The sequence below is a fragment of the Nycticebus coucang genome, chromosome 24 (genome assembly GCF_027406575.1).
Source record: "Nycticebus coucang isolate mNycCou1 chromosome 24, mNycCou1.pri, whole genome shotgun sequence".
Classification (NCBI taxonomy): domain Eukaryota; kingdom Metazoa; phylum Chordata; class Mammalia; order Primates; family Lorisidae; genus Nycticebus; species Nycticebus coucang.
Window position 1 is genome coordinate 16,118,241 of NC_069803.1, and position 27,390 is coordinate 16,145,630.

A 27,390-nucleotide genomic window follows, 5' to 3' on the forward strand; every position below is an offset into this window, starting at 1 on the left:
TGGCAATTTATTTCAATGACCCTAACATTATAATGATGAATGACTTTTTTATTTTTTTGTTTTTTAGAGACAGAGTCTCACTTTGCTGTCCTCAGTAGAGTGCTGTGACGTCACAGCTCACAGCAACCTCCAGCTCTTGGGCTTAGGCGATTCTCTTGCCTCAGCCTTCTGAGTAGCTGGGACAACAACCACTTGCCACAATGCCCGGCTATTTTTTTTTTTGCAATTTGGTCAGAGCCGGGTTTGAACCCGCCACCCTGGGTATATGGGGCTGGTACCCTACTCACTGAGCCACAGGCACTGCCCAATGAATGACTTTTAAATAATGTGTATGTCATTATTTCTTTATTTACAAACTTTGAGGATAGTTTCATAGTATTCTCTATGAACCCTAGAGAATACAGATTTAGTTTATTTATATAACCTTTCCCTCCTACTTAATTCTATAGCTGATATTTCCATTTGAGTTCTTTCACTTTTTTTTAAACTTTTAATCGGTATCCTTAATTTTATTTGTCTGTTACCTTTAGCCACCTTGAGTATTTGCATTCCATCTTTTTGGTTATTTTTTTTTTTTTAGCCCCCGGAAGGGGTGGGTGCACCGTTCCCAGAACTACTGCAACACCAGGTCGATGTGTGGAGTGGCCGGAGCAAGCTCCTATTCCAACTCCCTGTTCCAAAAATCCATTTAATATATTGTCCTCGGATAGAGGACGTATCAGATATTAAACTGGTAAGAACAGATACTACACTTGATCTTAGCCAAAAGGCCAAGAAGCGATTGCATTCCATCTTTTCTTCTGCTTAACTTACCTCCCTCCACCTGAGAGAAACACCATTACTTTTAAATAAATCAAGGCTGCTAATATTCACATTCTTTCCTCTAAGCGCAACCAGTGCCTTCCACATGAAGACTATTTGAAAATCAAATGCTGTGACATCATGATATTTATGTGAGACTTCATGTTAAGTCTGGCAATCATGCATCTTATTAAGGAGCTTCTTGGGCAGTTGCATATTCTATTAAGAAGTAAGATATTCTATTAAGAAGTAAGCAATGGTCCAAGACCTCAAACTAGAGTACCTGTAACTTTCAGCTTTTCAGCCCCAATGGTAATCTCATCTTCATCTGCAGAAAACAGCACCCTGCCATCTTCACTGGCTCTCACTTCAAATCTTTTACACTGAGCTTCCACAGCGTCCGCTCCTACGGTCAGAGGAAAGGTTTACAGATGAAACTGGGATGCGCAGACCATGAACATGTACTTTGTTTTAGAAAGAGAATAGAAATGCACATATTATTTGGTTTGTTTTTCTCAGCTGTTATGTTTTACATTTGATTTAATAGTTTTAAATTATTGCCCTCTTCAGGAAGCCGTCTAATTTGGTCACATAGTTAGTTCCAGGCTAAGTTGGCTGAGCATACAAGTGACCTCTAAATTTCTGGCATTTTCTTGATAAAGTCTATGGGTTAGCTGGTTAAAAACACTCCACATATCCACAAGGAGAGAGAATGTTTGCTTTGTTCTCTGTTGAAGGCTGAAGACTTGGCATTACCCTTGGCCCCTGCTATAAAAACTATGAACAGAAAGACTTAGGCTTTCTCTCTACAGTGCAGACTACAGTAGCTATACGAGCTACATCACAGGCTTCTTGTAAAACATTATTCAACTGTGAATATTTAGTTATTCTCCATTTCATAGATTCTCCTATTAATATTTTCACCCTTTTGCGTAACTGAACTAGAATCCATTTTATAGTCAATCTCACAATTACAGAGTGTTCTTACTATTCCCTAATGTATCTTCTAAATAATGGTATTATTTAAATAAAGAATGAAATTAGAAATGTATTTCCAATGGTTTTGCCAACATTGCAAATCAGTCTAAATCGCAGGCACCTCCTATATCTGAAACATAATTAATTTGAGAGTTAGGAGAGCTTCTAGAAGATCTAATCGGGCCTTCTAGATGAATATTAAGAAAAAAACTTGGGATAGTGGACGGGGTGAGAAATTGACATTTCCATAACATGAATTTTTTTGCACAACCCATCTGGTATATGGGTGTGTATCTTCTGCTTCTGTTAAGATATGAGATATGCCTCCTCGGCTATTTGTATCAGAAACTCTTGCCAGATACAATTCTTCCCAGCCAAAGATGTAGACGTGCCAGAATTTGTGCATACTTCTTTTTATTTATATTTATGTATTATTTTTTATTTGCTATATGACCCACTCCCCCAGGAACTCAAACATGAGATCATCTTTGTATTAAAAAATATCCTCAAATTTAAAATCATGACTGGTTTCTAATGGCCTTTGAGAGACACATGGTAAGTAGGTCAGTGTGTGCTAGACTTAAGCTTTCTTCCTCTTTGGTTCCCAGTTCCTCTGTAGCATTATTCCCAATCCTAGCGTGGGCTGCAGAAAATGACACCTCCCCACTGTCACAGCTTCCAAGGAACATTACATAAGATGCAAAAACTAATTAAAAACCTTGTAATATGCACCATAATTTCTCTGAAAAACAAGATAAATATTTTCCTTATATTCTGAAAGTAAAAACATGTTTTTAGGGCCACATAGAAAATATGAACAGCTTCAACTAGGTCTATACTAAGATAAAAGTAGTATTACATTGGTGGACAGTCAAGTTCAAAACAGTGTGAGTGGTGTTTTAATAACCCGTTATCTTTTTTTCATTTTTAAAATAAAGACCTATCCTTATAGAATTTAATGACATTATTCTGCCTGAAGTCCTTGGTTTTATTACATTTGATCTTGAAATTGTTATTTAAGCCACTTGCATTCATCTGAGTACGCTTTCTCCTAATCACAGTCTACTTTCATGTATTGTGTTCTAGTAACACATGAGCCATCATAACCCAACCCCTGGATGATGTTCAAAAAACTATGCTTGAGGACAATGTGTCAATTCAGGTGACTTCTTTTTGGTTTTGAAGTACATTTGTATAAATCTACCACTGAGGGACTCAGGGATACATTAATCCTGAACAGCCTGAAAGATACCACAGATATTTTACGTGTAAAACCTTAACATGTCCACTCCATGGCCTCCTTGAAATATACCAAGCTGCTGAGCTTAATTAATTCACCAGATACATCACTGACTTCAGTGGCATTGAAATGTGTTAGACCACTTTATATACTTACATGCATTAGGAAGACTTTTCTTGGCATAATTCCCAAGATAAATTGGGAATTATGGAAGATAAATTGTTTAACATAAAAATCCTATCTTAGGTGTCATAAAATACATTAGAAATGTAGGTGGAGTGGTGTCTGGATACGGTGAAGTGAGTTGAAATCTTAATTCATTAAATTTAAATAAGCCAAGGCAAATAAGTAAACGCAAAAATATTTATGCACTCAGAATAGATGAGATGCATCTAAGCCATAAATAAATGCGTGTGGAATCATCCAATTGAAAAATAGATACAAAAATTAATATTGCAGGCTACATTTTATTCACCATATTAGCATAATTACAGAAGGAAAATTTATAAGCCATTAGCCATGCATCGACAGTAAATAAATATTTTAAATCAGAGAAATAATTTCGATTATACACGTACTGCATTAACATATATTGATTTTATGTATCCAAATGGAAAACGGCAAAGTACGTCGCTAGAGATGGAATGTTTTGCCCCCTCCAAATCTGAGGTTGAGACTTGATATCTGGTGTTGGAGGTGGGCTAAGTAGGGGTGGTGTTTGGGTCACAGGGATAGACCATGGATGGCTCAGAGCCTTCCCCATGGTAATGAGAGAACTCTCACTTCTGAGTTCAAGGGGAGCTGCTTGTTTAAGAGAGGCTGGTGCCGCCCCTCCTCTGCCTTGCCCTTTCTTCTCACCACCACCCTCCTGCTAGCTTTGCCTGCCACCTTGCCTGGAGATTCCCTGAAGCCCTCCTGAGAAACAAAGGCTGGTGCTCCTGTCTGTAGAAGTCGGAACCACATGAACGTCTTTTCTTTATAAATTACGCAGCTCATGTATTCCTTTACAACAACGCAAAATGGACTAAACCCATATAGTCCCTTATTTGAAACATTTATGCTTAATGTATAAGACATTATGAAACTGATTTTATCGTATCCTAACACGCATTTTCTCAATTCATCTTAAGCATCAACTTGCTAACTACACTGGGAAGACAAAATGCTTCCTTAGGAAGACCTCTGAGACGGCGGTGCCTGTGGCTCAAAGGAGTAGGGCGCCCGCCCTGTATACAGGAGGTGGTGGGTTCAAACCTGGCCCCAGCCAAACACTGCAAAAAAAAAAAAAAAAAAAAAAGACAGACCTCTGAGGAAATTCATGTCAACAACTTCAAAATCGAACGAAGAGACGCTAGCAATAGAATAAGAAAGAAAATTTGGGGCAGCGCCTGTGGCTCAGTCAGTAAGGCGCCGGCCCCATATACCAAGGGTGGCGGGTTCAAACCCGGCCCCGGCTGAACTGCAACCAAAAAATAGCTGGGCGTTGTGGCGGGCACCTGAAGTCCCAGCTACTCGGGAGGCTGAGGCAAGAGAAACGCTTAAGCCCAGGAGTTGGAGGTTGCTGTGAGCTGTGTGATGCCATGGCACTCTACCGAGGGCCATAAAGTGAGACTCTGTCTCTACAAAAAAAAAAAAAAAAAAAGAAAGAAAATTTGCAGGTGAAAGAAAAAACATATGTACACAAAATAATAAACTTCATAAAAGGACTTAAGGATTGAAGATACATTCAAATATTTCCTCTAGTTTTTTAATGTTCTTCATGCATTCTCTAAATCCTATAACTACATACAACTCCTGCTTCTTTTTTATAGTAGAGTCTACAGGTTTCCTTTTATTAGTAACCCTGAACCCATATGAAGCACCATTATCAATGTGAGATAAAAGTTCTTTCGCTCAAAGTCCAAGTTTTTGCCCCTGTTAACATAGCTGCAGTGATGGCTTTACAAATTTCCTTTCTTTTTCATTCATTCATTCTTTCTTTTTTTTTTTTTACAATAGTCCTCACACAAGATTCACTTGTCTAGAAATGCTGTGCAATTACAGATACAGACCTCAGTCTCTGGTCTGTATCAAGCAGTTTCACTTGTTCTTGTAACGTCACGACTTCTCAACTTCACTTTGTTTCTTGGGAGCACCTCACAGCATCAGCAGGAGCACTTCATGTGGGTTCAGGGTGTGTGTCATTGCACTAACACAGTGAAAAGGACCAGAGAGCTGCAGGGCTCACTTGTTACTCCGGTAGGCCATTCATTTGAGAGTTCACTGTTGCTACTGCAGTGAGCTCAAGGGTTGCAAGTGTCTTTTTAACACGCCCTGCGACGTTGGTCTCTCGTGCAGGGTGTGTTAGACACCTGCAACCCTTGAGCTCACTGCAGTAGCAACAGGCGGAGGCTACAGAGTCATCACAGGAGTATCGTGTAGACTGCCGTTCATTTGATGCAATTATGATTTCTCCTTTCTTTCAGTTTTCTTGTTTCATTTTCTCTCTTTCCATATATCGCTTCTCCAGCCATGCAAGTTACAGAGGACCAGATTATGAATTCTCAAAGAGTTTTCTCACCTTTTCCCAGATTCAAGAATGAGATATCTAAGATTCCATAATGTGTCAGTGGTATTTTATAAAAGTGATTCCCCCTGCAACTAGTTTAGGATGCCTGGTTTTTATGAATGGGCTTCTTATTTCAGCTATTTATCTTGTACAAGGGCCAGGATTTATCTATCCTTGTGAGGGCATTTTTCAAACCCCAGGCTAGATTAGAGGCGCTCTGCCAGTGTTCTTCCACCAGCAATAATTTTAGTACAGGCACAACCTCTGAAGTTTCTGGTAAGGCTTCAGCGGTTTCTGACGATTTTCTTACATTTTTTTTTTTAGGTTTGACTGTACATTTTAAGTAATGTGTCCATGTGTGTGGGAGGGTTATGTAATCAAGGTAGTGACACGTACTACAACATTTGCAATATAACAGAAAGTCTATTATATTGCATCCCTGAAAAAGGCAATGCTACTCTCTCTTCACTTTGTCCCTAACTTTTCCAAACAAAGCTTAGAAGTAACCATCTGGTGGGCTGACTGCGTGCGAGGCAGCAGTCTAGTATTTTACAAACAGAATTTAATCTTCATAACAACCATGGGATGTGATCCCCATTTGACCGATAAAGAAACAAAGGAGTAAAAAAAAGAAAAAAGAAACAAAGGAGTAAAGGTTTAAAAAATTTGCCTAATATCTCACAAGTAATATCCTCCAGAGTCAGGATTCAAGACAAGGCAAATGGACAGTAAACTGTAACATGTTGAGAGTCTGTGTTGCTAAATTACCTGCCTATTGGGAAAGGTACCATTTGGGATTCTATAAGATTAGTACTTTTTGGAAATACTTTTGCTAAAGATGTATGACAAAGTTAATGATCACTTTCTAAAGAATCTGTGTTGACTCTATTTCCTCTCCAGCAACTACCCTTACCCCTCTGCCCAGTTCCCCCCCATTCCAGGAAGAAAAACTTCTGGAAAGAGTCCAACTAAAATACCATATTAACAACAAAAATGTAATTCTTCCTATTACACTCTCCTTAAAGCCAACTCCAGGCATTCTTTCTTATGAGTATTATCAATAACTGTATCAATAATTAAATCAATAATTGTCAACAATTATTGAGAAATACCAATACTATCCATAAATTAATCATTATCAATAACCTGGAGAGCAGTAGATTAAATGGCTACCATTTATATTTTTTAATAAGGATATTTCAAGTGTGCTTATTGACATTTACTTTTACTTAAAAATAGTCTTACCCCACCTACACCCAGGTGGAATAAAGCCATTTTAATTGTACAAAGAAAAAAAGTAGTTTTGCATTTCCTCTTGATAATCATCTATTTTCTTATCACTGAAATTCATTTAGTGGGGGCATGGTTTTGGTGTTATAAATCAGTGAGTTGAACACTAAATAAAATTTCAAGATAAAAAATTTAAGAAATAGTATAATACACTTTTATTATAACATGACCATAATAAATCATGATATTCTTAGGCAGCTGTGTATTATTATTGATTTGTTAGCGCTAATGCACGTTTTTATGATTACATAGGGAGTTTAGAATTGCTTGCTTCTGAGAACATTATTTATAATTTTCAAAGAAACATAAAATATTTTGGATTTAGATGAAAGCTATTAAATCAGAAAGAAAGCTATAGTTTATAATGTTATTAAATAATCCTCAAAATATGAGTGGCACAGATGTGTTTTATGTTCATGCTCATTTCTAGCATAGGTCAGCAGAGGCATCTTGATTCCTGCAATCACTCAGAGATTCAAGGGACGAAAGAGTCATTTCAACACCTTATTTGAAAATTGTGACAAGAAAAAATGATATGGCTAATCAAGCACTGTCTTAACCTTCATTTGGAAAAAACACATCACTTATTTCATTGGTGAATGAAAATTATGTTGCCGGGCGGCGCCTGTAGCTCAAAGGAGTAGGGCACTGGCCACATATGCTGGAGGTGGCAGGTTCAAGTTAAGCCCTGGCCAAAAACTGAAAAAAAAAAAAAAAGAAAGAAAGAAAAGAAAATTATGTTGCCCAGTCTGTTTTAGGAATGCATAAAACTGCTACTAAAGTAAAAGAAAAGGATTACTGATGACCAGCCCTAATGACAACACATCTTTTGAAAGTCAAGATGGAAAAATGAGTATTAGACTTATTTTCTCATGAAACAATTATAAAACTGGACAAAGTATATGGAGCAATTGTTTTTCAGATATTTGTCAAAAGACTCAAGGAGGTGGTGATCTCTGAGAGAAGAAAGCACAGCATGAACTCCACATTCATTTCAATAATCTTCCTGGGACCATTTGCAAGTCACAGCACAGGAACACAGAGCTCAGGGGTGTTGATGGGGAAAGAAAGGAGAGATCAGATTTCAGACATGTTGATGTAGAAGGGATTTATGGGGCCATGTAAGGGAGAAAAGGTGCTGAGTTTAGAAGCAGCTCTATAACTCTATAAAAAAGTTCTCTTAAGACTTTCTCCAAATACTGTGATGTGCATGCATGGGGGATAGTACATGATAATTATTGGATAAGGATTACTGGAGGATTTTTGACATAAACAAAGGTTATAAATATAGATTTCTAGATGTTGAACTATCAGCCTATTAGACTGCAGATCCTTCCGTGGCACCCTGGACACTGAATCGAGGCCTCAGAGTGCCATAATTTACAAGTAAAGGTAGTCTAACTCAGAGTGAGGACTACTCTACATCCACTCTCGCAAGGCTAAAGTCAATCTTGAACAGGATCGAGCTGCCCTATCAATAAGGTATCGTCCTTCCTTGAAGAAATGAGTACCTTTAAGACAAATCCATTCTTTTTTTTTTTTTTTTTATTGTTGGGGATTCATTGAGGGTACATGTGCAAGTAAGTAGGAAAAGATGACCCCAACCAGGAGAAAATGATTAATAATAAAGGAAGCTCAGGTTTGCCCAAAACGTTAGCAAACAATGATTTGAAGATCTTATAAAGATGTTCAAGGATGTACTCTAAATGAAATAATTTTGTTGTCTCTTATGATTTTTTTTTCTTTTTTTACCAAGTGCAAGCACAATGGTATTTTTCTATAGGTCATAAAAATTTTACATTGTCTGTGTTTATTCCCCTTTCTGTTACAAAATGCAGCATGCTTTTTTTTTTTTTTTTTGCAGTTTATGGCTAGAGTTGGGTTTTGAACCCACCACCTCCAGCATATGGGGCCAGCACCCTACCCCTTTGAGCCACAGGTGCCACCCTGTAGCTTGCCTTTTAATAATGTTTTTCTAATGCTTTTTAAAAAATATATACCTCATCGCATTTACTTAATTCTTGTGTTAAGACATTTATACTCTACACTTAAGGTATGATAATTGTAGTTGTGAAAGGATACAATAATGTAAAACCCAAACTTGCCTGGCTAGTCTGCTTGTCCCGCTTATCAAACTCACTTGGTTTAATGTGTGTTTATTTTACATTTGCATAATGTTATTCTATAACATTATAGATACCTTGTAACTGCTTATAGTTTAGTAAGAAAACTCCTATCTTGAACATGTTTTATGAGTCATTTTGATGAATACATTGATACCATATTAAATTTTCACGTCACAATGAAACCGGAAAGCTGATAGCTACGTATCAGAATTCCCAGCAATCTTGATATGTCAGAAGGATGGGATGATAATTTTTAAATAAACATTGATATACACAAACAAAATATTTATCTTAGAAATAAAGATATGCTTTGAAAAACTGCATCAGAAATAGAACGTGAAAGAGATTTATCAATTTTTATTAAAAACATTTCATGAACTTTTAGATGACTTTAAGAGGTAAGTACCATCTTAGACTGTATAAAGAGAAATGCAATGCAATTGAGGAAGAAAATGGTCTCTGGATTTATTAAACCATATCCGTATGGATTACTCCATCTCATTCCAGTACTTTGTTATCTGATTGTTTGAATTTAAAATGAAAGCAGAGTGTAATCACCACTGTCAGTGAAGAGATACAAAATTCAGAACGCTGTGATCTTACTATCAGACGTCTAATATAATCTTAATTTGAATTAATGAGAGTGTGACATAAAGCACAGAGAATAAGAGCCCCAAACATCTTAGTCACATTTTACATGAGTGTTCCAGTTACGTTTTGGGTGCTGAGGTTTAAGGTGGATGCTGACAAATCAGAAATTAATAAGAAAAGAATAATCAAAATCCTAAATAAATATTTATATTTCTAGGCAAGATAGAGTAACTTGAATAGGACTTACTCTTTCATCTGAATAACAACAGAGAGATAAAATGTACAAAACTATATTTTCAAAACACTTGGCATCAGAAAAGTGCATGCAATAAAACCTTTTGGAGGTGAAACAAATTCAAGATTATAGTCGCAGATTTCAGATGTCATATCATAATAGTAATATTAACAGGCAGAGCAAAATCAGCAAAGATGGGGTAAACAGGAGTAACACACCCAAACAACTTGACCTAATTGTACAGAAAATTCTACCCGATGAAGCAGAACACAATATTTTTTCAAATTAAATGTAACATTTTCCAAGGTCAGAATACACTTGAAAGAATGCCAGTAATACAAATGATGTAATGATAATTACATAAGGAATAGGAATTATGAGTAGAAAAACTCCAATCCCCAAATTATTTAGAAACTAAAAAAATACACTTCATTATAGTCCATGAGTTGAAGAAGAAATAAAATAATGTAGAATATTTAGAACTAAATGAAATGCAAACTAAATATGTAAGACCGCGTTAGCACTAAAGTTAATTTAAGTACAAATGTACAGAACTAAGCACCTATTTAAGACAAGTGGAAAAAACTAAAATCATGACCTCACTGTGCATTTTAAGAAACAAGAAAAGAAGACCATTTTAAATCCAAAGTATCAAAAGAAGGAAATAAAGATCAATGTAGAAATTAGTGAAATGTAAAACAGAAAAGCAATATAGGATATCAACAAAATGAAAATCTATTTTTAAGAAGATCAATAACATTGATAAACATTTAGCCAGACTAATGAGAAATAAAATGAAAAGACACAAATTTAGCAAGATCAGAAATCAGTAAAGTTAACATCACCGATTCAAAAGTGACTAAAAAGTTAATAAAGATAAAAACAATTTTATTACTGTAAATTTGATAGCAGATGAAATTGACAAATTTCTTAAAAGACACAACTACCAAAGCTCACTCTAGAGAAGTAAAATTGTGTAGCTTTGCATTTATTAAAAAAAAAAATTTATGTTAAATAACACATAGTTCAGAAAGGAAGAAATAAAAGTCTTTCATTCACAGATGACATGATTCTGTTCATAGGAAATCTTGAAGAACAATGTAAAGCTATAAAAGGTAATGTGATCTTAGAAAATTTGAAGAATACAATATCAATATCCAAAAAGTAATTGTACATTTTTATAGTGGCAATAAACTTTTGGAAATTTAAGCTAGATCGAATGCTGTTTGTGATAGCAGCATGATACAGTTTGGGAGGGCCCTCTGATCTGCAGTTTTGCTTTCCAAGATTTCAGTTGGAAAATATTAAATGGAAAATTTAAAGAAGAAACAATTCTTAAGTTTTAAATTGCATGTCTTCTGAGTGGTAAAATGAAATCGTGTGCCAGCCAGCTCATTTCTACAAGGGATGTGAACCATCCCTGCCCATTAGATGGGTAAGAATTTATAAAGATGAAATAACACATGGTGGTGTGGGTACAGAGGAGTGGAAATCCTAATAAAGGAGGGTGGAAAGTGCAAAATGATATGGGCACTTTGGAAAACCGAAGTGTCTTTGTAAAGTGAAACCTACACATATCCTATGACATTGTAATCCTCCTCGGTATTTACCTATGATCCAGCATCTCCACCCTGTCTACACTACCTTCCAGGGATCACTTAGTTGCTTTCCTGTTGTGTGTTCAACTTATCCTTATTTTACTTCATAATTGCCACAAAACTCAAGAGTAATAATGCTGGTAGTTTGAGTCTGCCAAAGAGAAGCCAAAAGTGGTTTATTTAAGTGAAAAGTTGAAAGATCTCAATTTAATAAGAAAAAAAAAAAATCCTATGCCAAAGATGCTAAGATCTATAGTAAGAATATCTACAATCCATGTGATTAAAAAGGGAAAAAAATGATAATTTTGCTATTGTACCTCTAACTGCAAAAGTTACGGCCATGATGTGTGATAAGTGCTTAGTTAAGATGGAAACACAGTAAATTTGCAAGTGCAAAACAGAAATATAAACTTGTTCTGACCACAGTTGGGTACTAGTGATTTCAGGCATAAACATTGGATCTTGGAACCTCTCTCCCATGGATAAGGGGGAACTACTCTATTTTATTTTACATCTCATTGAATACATGCAAGTTCTATATGTTGAAAATTTCACATGACTCAAGAATACAAAGAAAATCTAAATAAATGGTGACATAAGCTGCGTTCATGCGTTGAAAGACTGAATAGTAAGATGTCAATTTTCCCTTAAGGAGTATATTCAATTTAGTGTCAATAAAAACCTTAGCATAAATTTTTGCAGAGATTGACAAGTGATTCTACATTTTTTAATAGAGATTCAAATAATCTAAAATAGCCAGAACTATTTTTATAAGGAGCAAAGCTGAACAACTCTCTGTAGCTAATTTCACAGTTCACTATAAAGCATCATATACAGGGCAGGGTTTATGAAAGGAGAAACCAATACATCAATTGAGCAAGATAGAGAGCCCAGAAACTGCACATGTAAAATCGATGTTTTTCTTGTCATATTTTAATGAGATGTAAAGGAGGAAAAAGAGCCTTTCCAACAAGAGGTATTGGAACATATATAAGAATTAAGTGAAAGTGGATTATATATTATAAATATTTATAAGTACTTATATTTATAAAACACAAAAACATCAGATAACAAACATGGGTTCAAAATATACAAAGAATTATGGAAATGCAATAATTAGAAAACAACCCACAAATAAAAGGCAGAAAACATCAAATAGATATTTCATCAAAGATCTGCAAATGTGGGGGAGGGGCAAGATGGCCCACTGCAAGCAGCTTCTGAAAGAGGCTCCTCTCCAAAAGGGAAGATAACGTCCAAAAATAGTCCAATTAAGCTGAAGACTGGGAGCCCAGCTGAGAGAGAATTGAAGGCTGAAGGTCACCTCTGAGGCAAGCTGTGACTTCAAGAAACCAAGCTTCAGGTACAAAATTCATGTGAAAGGAAAAGTGTCCATCACCTCCCCCAAGAAAGCTCTGGTCTTTTGTTCTTCTGTCTCTTTCTTCTCTTTGTCTGCTCATGCAGGTTTTCTACAGACAAATGGTGAACTGTGGACCAATTGTCTCACCCCACAGGGACATAGGGACTACTTCCTCAAAGGGACCCTTCTGTGACTCTGAACACTCTATCACTAGGCAGACAAACTGAACTAAAGCCTTCCCCACCATTCTGAACTTCCAGCACACCCTTCCCCCCTTACCTGATGAACTAGAAGCCTAACCCCTGCTGAGACTAAGGGAGGAGGTTCTTGAGCAGTGCCCCCACTCCCAGTCTGCTAGACCAAGCACTCCCCCAGCAAGAGACTCTGGGGGCCATGCCAAACCCCCACCCCCCCATTCCACCCCCGCCAGGAACTCCGCTGGCTCCCCGTGACCCAGCGAGCCACGCCTACCCCTGCTGGCAGATTCCTCAGGCACTCACGTGACCCAGCGAGCCAAGCCCGCCCCTGCTGGGGGATTCCACCAGCACCCCGTGCAACTCAGCAACCCAACCCGCCCCAGACAGGGGACTCTGTAGGCGACCCAGCAACCCGCACCCACAGCCGCCCAGGCCAGGGACTCTGCCAACAAACACAAGGTCCCGTGCCCAGCACCCACCAGGCCTATGCCAGACCCATCCAGGAACTCCGGGAGCCATACAACCCTCATCCTCCCTCCCTCCTGTACCCTCCCTGCCTCGGCACAGGCCTGCCTATTATGCCAGGGACTCTGGTAGCTGTGTGGCCTGCGCCCTCCCTGCCTAGGCGCAGAGCCCTCCTCCTGGCCAGAGACTTCTGGAGCCTTGGGCTCTCTGTGCCAAAGCCACTGGGCGCCAGGTACTAAAAGAACTGTGTGCACCATCCCCTGCCCTGTTGCGGGATCCAGGTGTGCCATATTCCGGAGCTGCTCATACAGCTAGAACTCCCTGGCTGGGGCAGTCCCAGAGGAGCTACACAGGGTCACTCCCTACAAAGATCCAGCAATAGTATAGTGATCCTGCCAGGATCTAATCTCGGAGAGACACCTCCTCAACTCTGAGGATGGCCACAGACAATGGTGAAAAACAATCATGAGGCGGAATAAATGGAAAGCTCTGGCAATATAAATAATGAGAATAGATCAAATCTCCCAAAGAACAACAAGGCAGACACAGTACGAGATCCCATGCATAAACAAATGGCTGAGATGTCAGAAACCGAATTCAGAATCTGGATAGCAAATAAGATCGAATTAGAATTCCAAGCAGCAAACCAAAAGATGTCTCAAGAATTCAACGAATTCAAAGACCAAATGACCAAAGATTTTGACACATTGAGACAAAAATTTGCAGCCTTCAAAGACCTGAGAAATACAGTACAATCCCTCAGTAACAGAATGGACCAAGTAGAAGAAAGGATTTCTGACATTGAAAACAAAGCATTTGAACACGCCCAAACTTTCACAGAGGAAGAGAAATGGAGGGCAAAAACAGATCATTCTCTCAGAAAGCTCTCAGATAATTTGAAGAAAACTAGTATTTGCCTTATAGGGATCCCCAAAAACAATGAAGTAGCTTCACAAGGCACAGAGTCTCTTCTTCATGAGATTATGAAAGAACTTTCCAGACATGCCAAGAGGTTCTGAAATTCAGATAGCAGACAGTTTCAGAACTCCAGCACGACGCAACCCGAATAAGACATCCCCCAGACACATCATAATCAATTTCACTAAAGTTAATATGAAGGAGAAAATTCTGAAAGCAGCCAGATGTAAGAAAACCATAACCTACAAGGGGAAGAATATTAGAATAACTGCAGATCTCTCTGCTGAAACCTTTCAAGCTAGAAGAGGATGGTCATCAACTTTTACTTCCTAAAACAAAGTAACTTTCAACACAGGATCCTGTATCCAGCTAAACTGAGTTTCAGTTGTGATGGAGAAATTAAATACTTTAATAATACTCACATGTTGAAGAAATCTTCCATAACTAAACCAGCCCTCCAAGATATTCTCAGACCTATCCTCCATAAAGACCAGCATAATCTACCACCACAAAAGTAAACTCACCCAGTAAATTTTGATCAAATTCCAACTTCCACAGTCACAAAAGGATTAAAAATGTCTACCGGACTCATGAAAGGCTTATCAATATTCTCAATTAATGTGAACGGTTTAAATTGTCCTCTAAAGACGCACAGCCTGGCTGACTGGATACAAAAGATATCTGTTGCATACAAGAATCTCACCTTACCTTAAAATATAAATATAGACTCAAGGTGAAGGGATGGTCATCCATATTCCAGGCAAATGGAAAGCAGAAAAAAGCAGGCATTGCAATCCTATTTGCAGATACAATAGGCTTTAAACCAACCAAAATAAGGAAGGAAAAGGACAGACACTTCATATTTGTTAAAGGTAATACTCAATATGAGATTTCAATTATTAACATTTATGCACCCAACCAGAATGCCCCTCAATTTATAAGAGAAACTCTAACAGCCATGAGCAACTTCATTTCCTCCAGTTCCATAGTAGTCAGAGATTTTAACACCCCTTTAGCAGTGTTGTATAGATCCTCCAAAAATACGCTAAGCAAAGACATTTTAGATTTAAACTTAGCCATTCAACATTTGGATTTAACAGACATCTACAGAACATTTCATCCCAACAGCACCAAATACACATTCTTCTCATTAGCCCATGGAATATACTCCAAAAATCGATCGCATCCTAGGTCACAAGTCTAACCTCAGCAAATTTAAAAAAATAGAAATTATTCCTTGCATCTTCTCAGACCATCATGGAATAAAAGTTGAACTCAATAACAACAGGAATCTGCATACTCATACAAAAATATGGAAGCTAAATAATCTTGTGCTGAAGCATAGACGGGTCATAAATGAGATTAAGTAGGAAATTACCAAATTTCTGGAATAAAACGACAATGAAGACACAAATTATCAGAACCTCTAGGATACTGCAAAAGCAGTCCTTAGAGGGAAATTTATAGCACTGCAAGCCTTCTTCAAGAAAACAGAAAGAGAGAAAGTTAACAACTTTACAGGACATCTCAAGCAACTGGAGAAGGAAGGACATTCCAACCCCAAACCCAGCAGAAGAAAAGAAATAACCAAAATTAGAGCAGAATTAAATGAAATTGAAAAGAATTATTCAACAGATCAATAAATCAAAAAGTTGGCTTTTTGAAAAGGTCAATAAAATAGATAAACCTTTGGCTAACCTAACCAGGAAAAAAAAGGGTAAAATATCTAATTTCATCAATCAGAAATGGTAAAGACGAAATAACAACAGACCCCTCAGAAATTCAAAAATCCTTAACAAATATTACAAGAACTTTACTCTCAGAAATACAAAAATCTGAAGGAAATGGATCGATACTTGGAAGCACGCCACCTACCAAGACTTAGCCAGAATGAAGTGGAAATGTAGAACAGGCCTATATCAAGTTCTGAAATAGCATCAACTATACAAAATCTCCCTAAAAAAAAAAAAAAAAAAAAAAAAAAAAAAGCCCGGGACCAGATGGCTTCCCGTCAGAATTCTACCAAACCTTGAAAGAAGAACTAGTACCTATATTACTAAACATCTTCCAAAATATAGAAAAAGAAGGCATACTACCCAACACATTCTACGAAGCAAACATCACCTTGATCACCTTGATCCCTAAATCAGGGAAAGACCCCACACAAAAAGAAAATTATAGACTGATATCACTAATTAATATTGATGCAAAAATATTCAATAAGATCATAACAAACAGAATCCAACAACACATCAAACAAATTATACACCATGACCAAGTGGGCTTTATCCCAGGGTCTCAAGGCTGGTTCAATATATGTAAATCTATAACTGTAATTCAGCACATAAACAAAAAATAAAGACCATATAATTCTCTCAATTGATGCAGAAAAGCTTTTGATAATATCCAGCATCCCTTCATGATCAGAACACTTAAGAAAATTGGTATAGAAGGGATATTTCTTAAACTGATAGAGGCCACCTACAAAAAACCCACAGCCAATATCAGATTGAATGGAGTTAAATTGAAATCATTTCCACTTAGAACAGGAACCAGGCAAGGTTGCCCACTGTCTCCATTGCTCTTTAACATTGTAATGAACATTTTAGCCATTGCAATTAGGAAGAAAAGGAGATCAAGGGTATCAACATAGGGTCAGAAGAGATCAAACTTTCACTCTTCACAGATAATATGATTGTATATCTGGAAAACACCAGGGATTCTACTACAAAACTCTTAGAAGTGATTAAGGAATACAGCAATGTCTCAGGCTACAAAATCAACACCCATAAATCTGTAGCCTTTATATATACCAACATTAACCAAGCCGAAAAAGCAGTCAAGGACTCATTCCTTTCACAGTAGTGCCAAAGAAGATGAAATATTTGGGAGTATACCTAACAAAGGACGTGAAAGAAACCTATAAAGAGAACTATGAAACTTTAAGAAAAGAAATAGCTGAAAACATTAACAAATGGAAAAACATACCATGCTCATGGCTGGGAAGAATCAACATTGTTAAAGTGTCTATGCTACCCAAAGCAATATATAATTTTAATGCAATTCCTATTAAAGCTCCACTATCATATTTTAAAGATCTTGAAAAAACAATACTTTGTTTTATATGGAATCATAAAAAACCTCAAACAGCCAAGACATTACTCAGAAACAAAAACAAAGCAGGAAGAACCACACTACCAGACCTGAGACTGTACTATAAATTGATAGTGATCAAAACAGCATGGTACTGGCACAAAAACAGAGAGATAGATGTCTGGAACAGAATAGAGAACCAAGAGATGAAACCAGCTACTTACTGTTATTTGATCTTTGACAAGCCAATTAAAAACATTCAGTGGGGAAAGGATTCCCTATTTAACAAATGGTGCTGGGTGAACTGGCTGGCGACCTGTGGAAGACTGAAACTGGACCCACACTTCTCACAATTAACTAAGATACACTCTCACTGGATAAAAGATTTAAACTTAAGACATGAAACTATAAAAATACTTGAAGAAAGTGCAGGGAAAACTCTTGAAGGAATTGGCCTGGGTGCATATTTTATGAGGAGGACTCCCCAGGCAATTGAAGCAGTATCAAAAATACATTACTGGGACCTGATCAAACTAAAAAGCTCTGCACAGCCAAGAACGTAGTCAGTATAGCAAGCAGACAGCCCTCGTATTGGGAGAAAATATTTTCAGGCTATACCTCTGACAAAGGTTTAATAACCAGAATCCACAGAGAACTCAAACATATTAGCAAGAAAAGAACAAGTGATCCCATCTCAGGCTGGGCAAAGGACTTGAAGAGAAATTTCTCTGAAGAAGACATGCGCATGGCCTACAGACACATGAAAAAATGCTCATCATCCTTAATCATTGGAGAAATGTAAATCAAAACTACTCTGAGATATTACCTAACTCCAGTAAAATTAGCCCACATAACAAAATCCCAAAACCAGAGATGTTGGCATGGATGTGGAAAAAAGGGCACACTTCTACACTGCTGGTGGGAATGCACACTAATACGTTCCTTCTGGAGGGATGTTTGGAGAATACTTAGAGATTTAAAAATAGACCTGCCATTCGATCCCGTAATTCCTTTACTAGGTATATACCCAGAAGACCAAAAATCACAATATAACAAAGATAACTGTACCAGAATGTTTATTGCAGCTCAATTCATAATTGCTAAGTCATGGAAGAAGCCCAAGTGCCCATTGACCCATGAATGGATTAATAAATTGTGGTATATGTATACCAGGGAATATTATGCAGCCTTAAAGACTTTACCTCTTTCATGTTTACATGGAAGGAGCTGGAACATATTCTTCTTAACAAAGTATCTCAAGAATGGAAGAAAAAGTATCCAATGTACTCAGCCCTACTATGAAGCTAATTTATAGCTTTCATATGAAGGCTATTACCCAACTATAGCACAAGAATATGGGGAAAGGGCCAAGAAAGGTGAGGGGGGAAGCTGGGTTGGAGAAAGGGTAACTGGTGGGGCCACACTACGGTGCATCTTAGAGTGGGTACAGGCGAAACTTACTAAATGCAGAATACAAATGTCTACATATAATAACTAAGAAAATGCCATGAAGGCTATATTAAACATTTTGATGAAAAAAAAAAAAGGATTTGCTAATGGAAAATAAACACGTAACAGACACTCACTACCATTAGTCAGTAGAGAAATGATAAGAGTGTCACTTTATCTTTCTATAATTTCTGAAGATCAAAATATATTTAACACTTAAACTATAGTAAGCAGAAAACTGCCCCTCTCAAAAATGCTGATATCCTAATCTTCAGAATTAGTATGTTTTGCTGCAATGGCTGCAGATGGAGTCAAGGCTGTTAATTATCTGAACTTAAAATAAGGAGAATATCTTCTATGATCCCAGTGAAATCACAAGGATACTTGAATTTGAAGAGGTAAGGTGAAGGAAAACCAGTGTTAGAGTGATGCCATTTAAAAAAAAGGCTCAACTAGCCATGCTGGCTTGGCAGATGGAAAGGGGGCATGAGCCCAGGAATAATGCCAACCTTTAGAAACTGGAACCAGCAAAAAAATAAAATGAAATAAATTCTCTCCTGCAGTGCCCAGAGAGCACAGCCTTGCCAACATCTTGATTTTCAGGACAATGAGACCTGTTTCAGACTCCTAACACTCAGAGTTACATAACGATACTGTTATATGGGTATAAAATACTAAGTTTGTAGAATTCCATTGCAGCAGCCATAATTAATATAATTAATTGAGCTTCACATTGAGCTCCAAAAAGAAAAAAATAAAAAAGGAAAAAAATCCAAACTTTGAGAGTCTTTTAATACCCTACATTGACAAAAGGCAGATGGATGTAGTAAGTTTAATTCTGAAGCTAGGTTGGTGTAAGAATGCAAATATTTGATTAAGGATTTTCTATTTATCTCCTTTCAAGATATTTTACGAAGTTCAAAGATCCTTTGATAATTTTGTACATTAGTCTAATATAGGAGTTACACTGAGTTCACCTTTTGTGTATACAACCCCGTCTTATTCCTTCCTCAAAAAAACTGGCATATTTTAAATAAGGAGAAAAGTGCATTTCTTTAGTCTTCACATTTGTAAATGATAGAGTATGTCTGTAGGGCTTTTAATTAAAGTCAGTAAATACCTATTAAATAGATATTAAATCAGGGGCTGCCGTGAGACCAGAAGAGGGTTGAAGATCTTTTCTGATCGAGGTTTATAAATGAGAAATTTTATTGGAACTAAAATTGAACTTGCTGCTTATTTTGGTTAACACAGAATGTTGTTCATTTTTTAACAATGAATACAATTTTCTTCCTCTTTATTTTCATATCAAGAATTTATGAGATTCACGTGATCTGATACAAATCTCTCCTACTCACATGTATATAAATTTAAATTTTTTAGAATAGATTTGATGTCCTCCCCAATTTTACCTTTTATATACTTTTTCATAGCTATAGTGAGATAAGTGAAACCAGGCAAATTTGATCAAAGAGATAGATACCCGACCTTAAAATGTCAAAGTTTGAGTGTTTTCTGACCTTTGACAAGGTCCAAATTGTTACCATGGGAGTGTCTGGGTAAAGATAAACAGAGGTGAAGGTCCCTGGAGGCGAGCAGCAGAAATACACTCCCAAATGAGCCATGGTCTTTGTCCTCAAATACCTTACAGACTAGTGAGGGCCATGGATAAAGAACCAGGGAATCACGGCATCAGACAATTACTACAGTAGGGAAAATTAGAGGGCAGCATCGAAGTACACAGTAGGGACAAGTAAACCAGACAGGAGTCACATGGGATTAAAGTATAAAGGATGTAAAAGAATTATCTAGGTAAAAATGTGGGGGATAATGTTCCAATCAGAAAGAATAATATTTTAAAATATAAGAAGAGAAAAGAGAGCTTGGTGGACTTTGGAAATGGCACACATTTCCATACTGATAAACAATAACCCTATCTCTAGACTAGAATTGGGTTCTTTGCTGAACTTTTGGACCTTTGCCCCAGCAAGGGCATGGAAGGAAGGTTATGGCATGATAGGAAGGAGACAGCCCAGGGTAAATGACTTCTGTTCTTTTTCTCATATTTGTTACTTGGAGATGGAGCTTACTCTGTGGCTTCTCCACGCTTCATTGTGAATAGGGTTATTTTGTGTGTGTGTCAAGTATCAATATTACTCAAAACATGAATGTTACCTTCTGTCTTATTTGTGAAGCCCAGGTCTATGTTGGCAAATTTACATCCTTCCCAAGTCTTTTGAAACCAGGGTAAGCATTATCCACTTGTCAGGGGGCCCAGACAGAACAAAAAGGCAGAAGAAAGGTAAATTCTCTGTCTCTCCTTAGCTGATGACTCCCCCACACTTCTTCTCCCACTTTTAAGACAGAAGAACTTAGAAATCAGAACTCTACATCTCCCTGGCCTTAAGATTCCACCACTTACTACACACTGCCCCCATTCCCTAGTTCCACAGGAATTAGGCCTCCAACTGAGTTACGGCATTACCCCATCAGCGTCTGGTTCTGAGGCTTTGCAGATGGTCTGTAGTGGGACTTCTCAGCCTCCATATTCATGTCAGCCAATTTCCGTAATACATCCCCTCTCATCTGTCTGTCTATCCATCCATCCATCCAATTTGTTGTTTCTTTGGAAGACACTAATTCACATAAATCCATTTTTAAAATACATGCATCAACCTTTAATCAACCATTGCAAAAGTAGCATCCCAGGTATTTTTAAAGAAAGAGCATCACTCTATAAGCAGATTACAAAATAGTGCTTGTCAAAGATTCACTGGAGACATCAATTGAAACAGACTCCCCACCTCAACATGCTAACTAGTCATTAGGCTATGTTCTCTAGCCTTTTTGTGTATTGTCAAATCTTCAGAAAACAATGTACCTGGAAACTCTGTCTAGCAACCTGATAAAATGATTTGGAGACAGTTAAAATTTCATGCTGTTCCTTGGTTTTTATGCAGAGGTTATATAAAAAATGTCCATTCCATAAATATTTCAGTATTTTTGTTACAAAACCATCGTCTAAAACATTGGCCATTATGTCATTCATTGTTACTCATGTAAGTATTAAGCTACAAGTTCAAGGCCTAACGAGAAATTTTTCTGTCTAAAATAACATAGTATGCTTTCCTTAATCTGACAAGTGAACTGTATACCAAATATCTACCTTTTTACTTGGTTTTGGTCTTATTTTGTTTTTAATATAAGTTGCCAGACAGGCAGCTCAGAACCAATTTTAAGGCTCAGTTGTAGACATCAGCTTCATATAAATTAGTGACATGATAATTTTAGATTATTTTGAGTTTTGTTATTTGTTTCTTTTAAAAATATATATCCTTTCTGATGCTTTGGGATATTATAAGCTATATGAAATAGCATTTGTAATTTAGAAAGACACTTCGAAAAGAAGTGAACCAATTTTCCTCATAATAACTCCATGTTTTGTTTTTCTTGCATTTTACATAGAAATAATTTGAAGTTCAGATAAGTTAAGAAAATTGAACAAATATCTAATGTAAATATTTGTTAACTGTGCAAGTTACACAGTTAACATTAAAAGCCAGTTTTTCTACCACCAAATTCTATTTATCACATTATCTGGTTAAAGATTTCTCTACCATTTAACATGCCAAAATTGTATTTTTATTTACAAGTAATCTTTTTAAGTTTCTTAATACGTAAGGTGAAGTTAGTATCAGAAAACATTATATCTGTATCTATATAGTATAAAATAAACTTTATATCTTGGCCATTTACTAGCATTCCACCTTTAATGGTTGCAGTATAGTGTAAGAAAACTCAGAAATTATAATTTAGATCATTATGCCTTATGTCATAAAAAAAAAAACTTTGAGTAAAGGCTATGTGTAATATAGTCAGTTATTTAGAGCTTTCACCTCTTACTGAATAAACATACAAATCAGTATAGACATCCGAAATTATTCCCTTAAAAAGTTAAATATAACAAATGAGAACATTCCAATCCTTAAGAGAAAGAAAACTAAACTGGCAAATAAAAAGAGTGGAAAATGTGTGAAATTCACCTTTCAGTTATTTTATTGGAGAGCATCTCATCCCATAAGATTTGAAAGCACAGACTTGAAGTTTATGATGTGATTTTCTTGAGATGCATCTCCACCTACGTTACAATGGTAACAAGAAATACGTCCATTCTTTGCTCATTTTCATACAATGTGTTCCATATAAAAAGCGGCAACTCTGGCCTGCAGCTCACCGTCTCTGATACGTGTATTATTTCGAATTACCCATTTTTAGTAATGGTTATGACCATTTATTTCCAGGCGGTCAGACAATTAAGTTTGCAAGGTCATCCTAGAAAAGGCGCCACATACCTCATCGTGATTATCACTGCCGTCACCTTCCAAGGGCTCCCCCTGGGAAGCTGTGCCCTGATGCTCCACCTAGCTCACCCTGCAGAGCACTTTTCCCAGAATGAGTTTGTGAACTGTCTGACCTCATATAAACAAGAGGTCCTATTTCTGTCATTTTAGGCAGTTTGGTTGGGCCGTCCCCCTTTTCTGTGTGTGCTGTTATCTCAGAGTCTTGGAGAGAAGAGAATACCTGGGCATAGCCCTGGTGGCCTTCAGTCCACACCTAGTCAAGTGAGTTCTCGCATGACATGTGCACATAGCTATGTAAGTCAGTCAATCACATCTCTTTTTTGGATATATATTTTTTTTACATAGCAATATTTAAATTCAGCAACTACTTGCTGAACTAATTTAGTTTTCTTTTTTAAATAGGAACTATAAATCTCCTGCAGTGTAAAGAATCATCTTACAAGAAAGGTAGAGGGTAATGGTGACTGTTTTTTTGAGAAAAGTTTATTTTTTTAACAAATTCTTTTTTTTTTTTTTTTTGCTTAAACTAGGATTAATGACAGCCTGATTTCTATAAATAGAACACTAAATTAGCTAGGTAAGCAACTTGTATTTAATTAGTTTTTCCATTTAAATAAAACAACCTGATCAAGTTTGCAGAGAATGACTGTTAACTGATAAGCTAAATTAGAAAGGGTCAGTTTTTTTAGTTGCATTTAAAATGACCGTATTTTGCCATGACAGAGGGGCATAAGGATTCATTGCAATTATTTTAGTCTCATCCACACATTTGTAAAATAAATATGCAATTCAGAAAGGAAATATTCACACCCAACCTTTCTTGATTATGATGTTAATGGTTACAGTTTTCTTAATGCTAGTTGAGTTGACATTGAACTAATTTTCTCTATTTAAGTTTTCTATTTATTTTTATAGTACATTTTTGTTTACCATGTTAAGATATTATGAACATACTTAAAATACTCAATCTGATTCTTCCATTTATGTGGTAGTGTTCTACCATGAAATAGACCCAGATGACCAAGGGAGGAACTAGTTGCCCTATGTTAGATTATCTCAAGAAGGAACATTTATGGTCATTCTACCTACCACAGCCACCTATTTAGATTTAAACTCATAAGGGCAAAGGACTAATTCGCTTTTCACCAAACCTAACACAATCTTGCATAAGAAAAAATATATACTTGACTTGAAATTTGGGGTAGATTTGATCAGGTGGCTAATGTTATGTATAAACTGGCTAGTGGCTGTAGTGAGCAGACTACAATTTATTCTAGAAGATTTTCTTTCCTCTGTGTAGAGTAGTTAATGCTGAACTCTCCTTGCACACAGGGTGATGCACTATTAATGTTTCTTGTTCAGACTGGACACGATTGCAAGAATAAGTATAGGAAACTTTCCAAGCAGATAGGTTATGGCCTGTTAGAAGGCTTGGAACTTCATAAAGAAAAGAAAAAAAAAAAAAAAAAAAGAAAGAAAGAAAGAAAATGGGTAAATGTAGAACAGTTATAATGGACTACCCTCTTTATAAACTTCTTAAATCATCTTTTTCATGTAGACCCATCTGATACACGTCTGTCACTTCCTGTGAAACTATGATTGTTTCAAAATAAACAATGGAATTTACTTCATTAGCAAAAATAAAGGAGGAAAAACGCATATCTTTATTTCAATAAATGAAGCAAAAACATTTGAGAACATTTAAAATCCATTAAGGATTTTTTTAAAAGTACAAAGTAGGTAAAGACTGGAGCTTCCTCAACCTGATAAATGGTGTCTACAAAAAATACACAGCAGACTGGATACAGTGACTCATGCCTTTAGTCTTAACACTAGGAGACCAAGGCCATGGATTGCCTGTGTCAGGAGTTTCAGACCAGTCCAAGCAAAAGTGAGACCCTCATCTCTACCAAAAACAGAAAAAAAACAGTAGGTGTCCGTAGTCTCAGCTACTCAGGTGGCTGAGGCAAGAGGATTGCTTGAGCCTAAGCGTTTGAGGTTGCTGTGAGGTATGATGCCATGACACTCTACCTACCTTGTTTCCCCGAAAATAAGACAGTGTCTTATTTTAAGGTGTGCTCCCAAAGATGCGCTAGGTCTTATTTTCAGGGGACGTCTTATCTTTCCTGTAAGTAGGTCTTATTTTCGGAGGATGTCTTATTTTCAGGGAAACAGGGCAGCAAGACAGAGTAAGACTCTGTCTCAAAAAGATAAAGTAAAATGCAATGCAATGAAATGAAATAGAAAAACATATAATTTAATAAGAGCAAAATATTGAACATTTTCTCAAAGACTAGAAACAAAAAGGGATTTTACTGAATCACTCCATTTAATTTTGACTGGTTATCCTAGCCAAACTAATCAGGTAAAGGACTTAAAGGAATGAGAGAAAGGAAGAAAGGAAATTCTTTTTCAGATGACATAATTTGGTTCATAGAAAATAGAAACCAATCTATAGACAATTAAAATTCATGAATGTATTAGTAACATAGCGTCAATATGATTTTCATTTTTCTGTATTAGCAACAACTAAAACATGAATTTTTAAAAAATATACCAGTTGTAAAAGCATAAATAATTAAGATAAACTCCAGGAGTAAAATTAATGAAAGATCTTCATACTCTTTCACCAACACGTTTGAAATCACTGCCAAGAGAAATAACTGACTTAAATAATGTAGGGGGTGGATATTCTCTTTTCCTTGATTAGAAGACTGAACATTATAAATATGAAAATGTTCCCCCAAGTTGATTAATAGTTCAATGCTTCTACTTCTATTTATATACCAAAAAGATGCATATGAATGCACATCAAAAGATAGGCATAAAAGTGGTTTTGGCCCTTTTCATAAAAACTCCACACTGAGCTTAACTGAACTAAAAATTTCATTATGAGTAGAATAGACAGCTAGATTATAATATACTTGTATGTATTTTTCACTAGGCATAGTAAAAAAAAAATAGAATGACTGCTACATTCATAATCATTTTAGACTATCAGAAAAATATTTAGAGAAAGACACCAAGTGCAAAATAATGTATAATGTGTGAAATCATTTCTATAAACTTAAAACAATCAGAAAGGGGATTAAATTTGAGGGTGGTAGTGACAGAGAGCAGAATACAGACTTCTAAGCTCCTGTTCTATATCCTGACCTCACTATTGTTTGCACATTGCATTCACTTCACAAACATCCCTCAGAGAATAACTTTAAGATTTTTTTTTTACTTCTCTGTATATATGTCGTAATCCAATAAAAACTTAAAGAAAAAAAGATACTGTAGTCCAGCTGTTCTCAACCTGTGGGTCGCGACCCCTTTGTAACAACAAAAATACATCCTATGTATCAGATATTTACATTACGATTCATAAAGGTAGCAAAATTACGGTTATGAAGTAGCAGTGAAAGTAATTTTATGGTTGGGGATCACCACAACATGAGGAACTGTATTAAAGGGTCACGGCCTTAGGAAGGTTGAGAACCACTGCTGTAGTCACATCAACTATTAAAAGTTGTATGAAGCGAAAAAGAAAGGACAATTTAGAAATCTATATATATTAAGTTGGTATAGATATTGTAAACATGTTTTAATGGTTAAGAGAGAACCCACATGAATCCTTGGCCCTAAACACTGAGGTTCAAATCAGAAAAAATCATTCATCATGTGGTCTGCCTAATTTAGAAAGGAATATTAAATTTCAATGGGAAGACTAAGGAGAGGTAGCCCATAAAATTGAGAGGATACAAACCTTGAAGTTTGTAAATGAAAATATAAATCTATTCAGCAGAGTCAAAATGTAGATAAAATCTATAATCAATGGCTCATGTGTATATGTCATTGTGTATATAAAACCAGGGAAGGGGGGTTTGGTTTATTTCTTGATAAATGGTAATTCTAAACTGGGAAAACATATTTTGAAAGACAATCTTTAAGTTATTTTCTTTGCATTTATATGTACAGTTAGATATAAGTTTATGATTGATCAATGAACATTATAAATTCTGGGAGAAGCAATCGTCATTTTGCTCACTGTTGTATATTCATTCTTAACACAGTGCCTGTCATGTGACAGCATCCAATAAATATGTGTTAGGTCAATAAAAATACTGAGCCAATTTACTAAAATAAAACTAATAG

The 27,390-nt window shown here is 36.4% G+C and overlaps 1 protein-coding gene and 1 non-coding gene across 3 annotated transcripts in view; both read right to left on the bottom strand.

The window, feature by feature from the left end:
• The window catches only part of SGCZ (sarcoglycan zeta), a 340,110-nt gene that overhangs the window by 37,091 nt on the left and 275,629 nt on the right, over window positions 1-27,390 (bottom strand). The window contains exon 4 of one of the 2 annotated variants that reach the window (XM_053578621.1): window positions 1,085-1,207. The exons of the other annotated variant lie outside the window; for it this stretch is intronic. Coding sequence (XP_053434596.1) covers window positions 1,085-1,207 — 123 coding nt within the window. The remainder of the gene's footprint in view (window positions 1-1,084; window positions 1,208-27,390) is intronic. 2 annotated transcript variants of the gene reach the window in all.
• Window positions 592-782, bottom strand: LOC128576615 (U2 spliceosomal RNA). Its single transcript, XR_008377451.1, has one exon. It is a non-coding gene; the product is annotated as a U2 spliceosomal RNA (small nuclear RNA).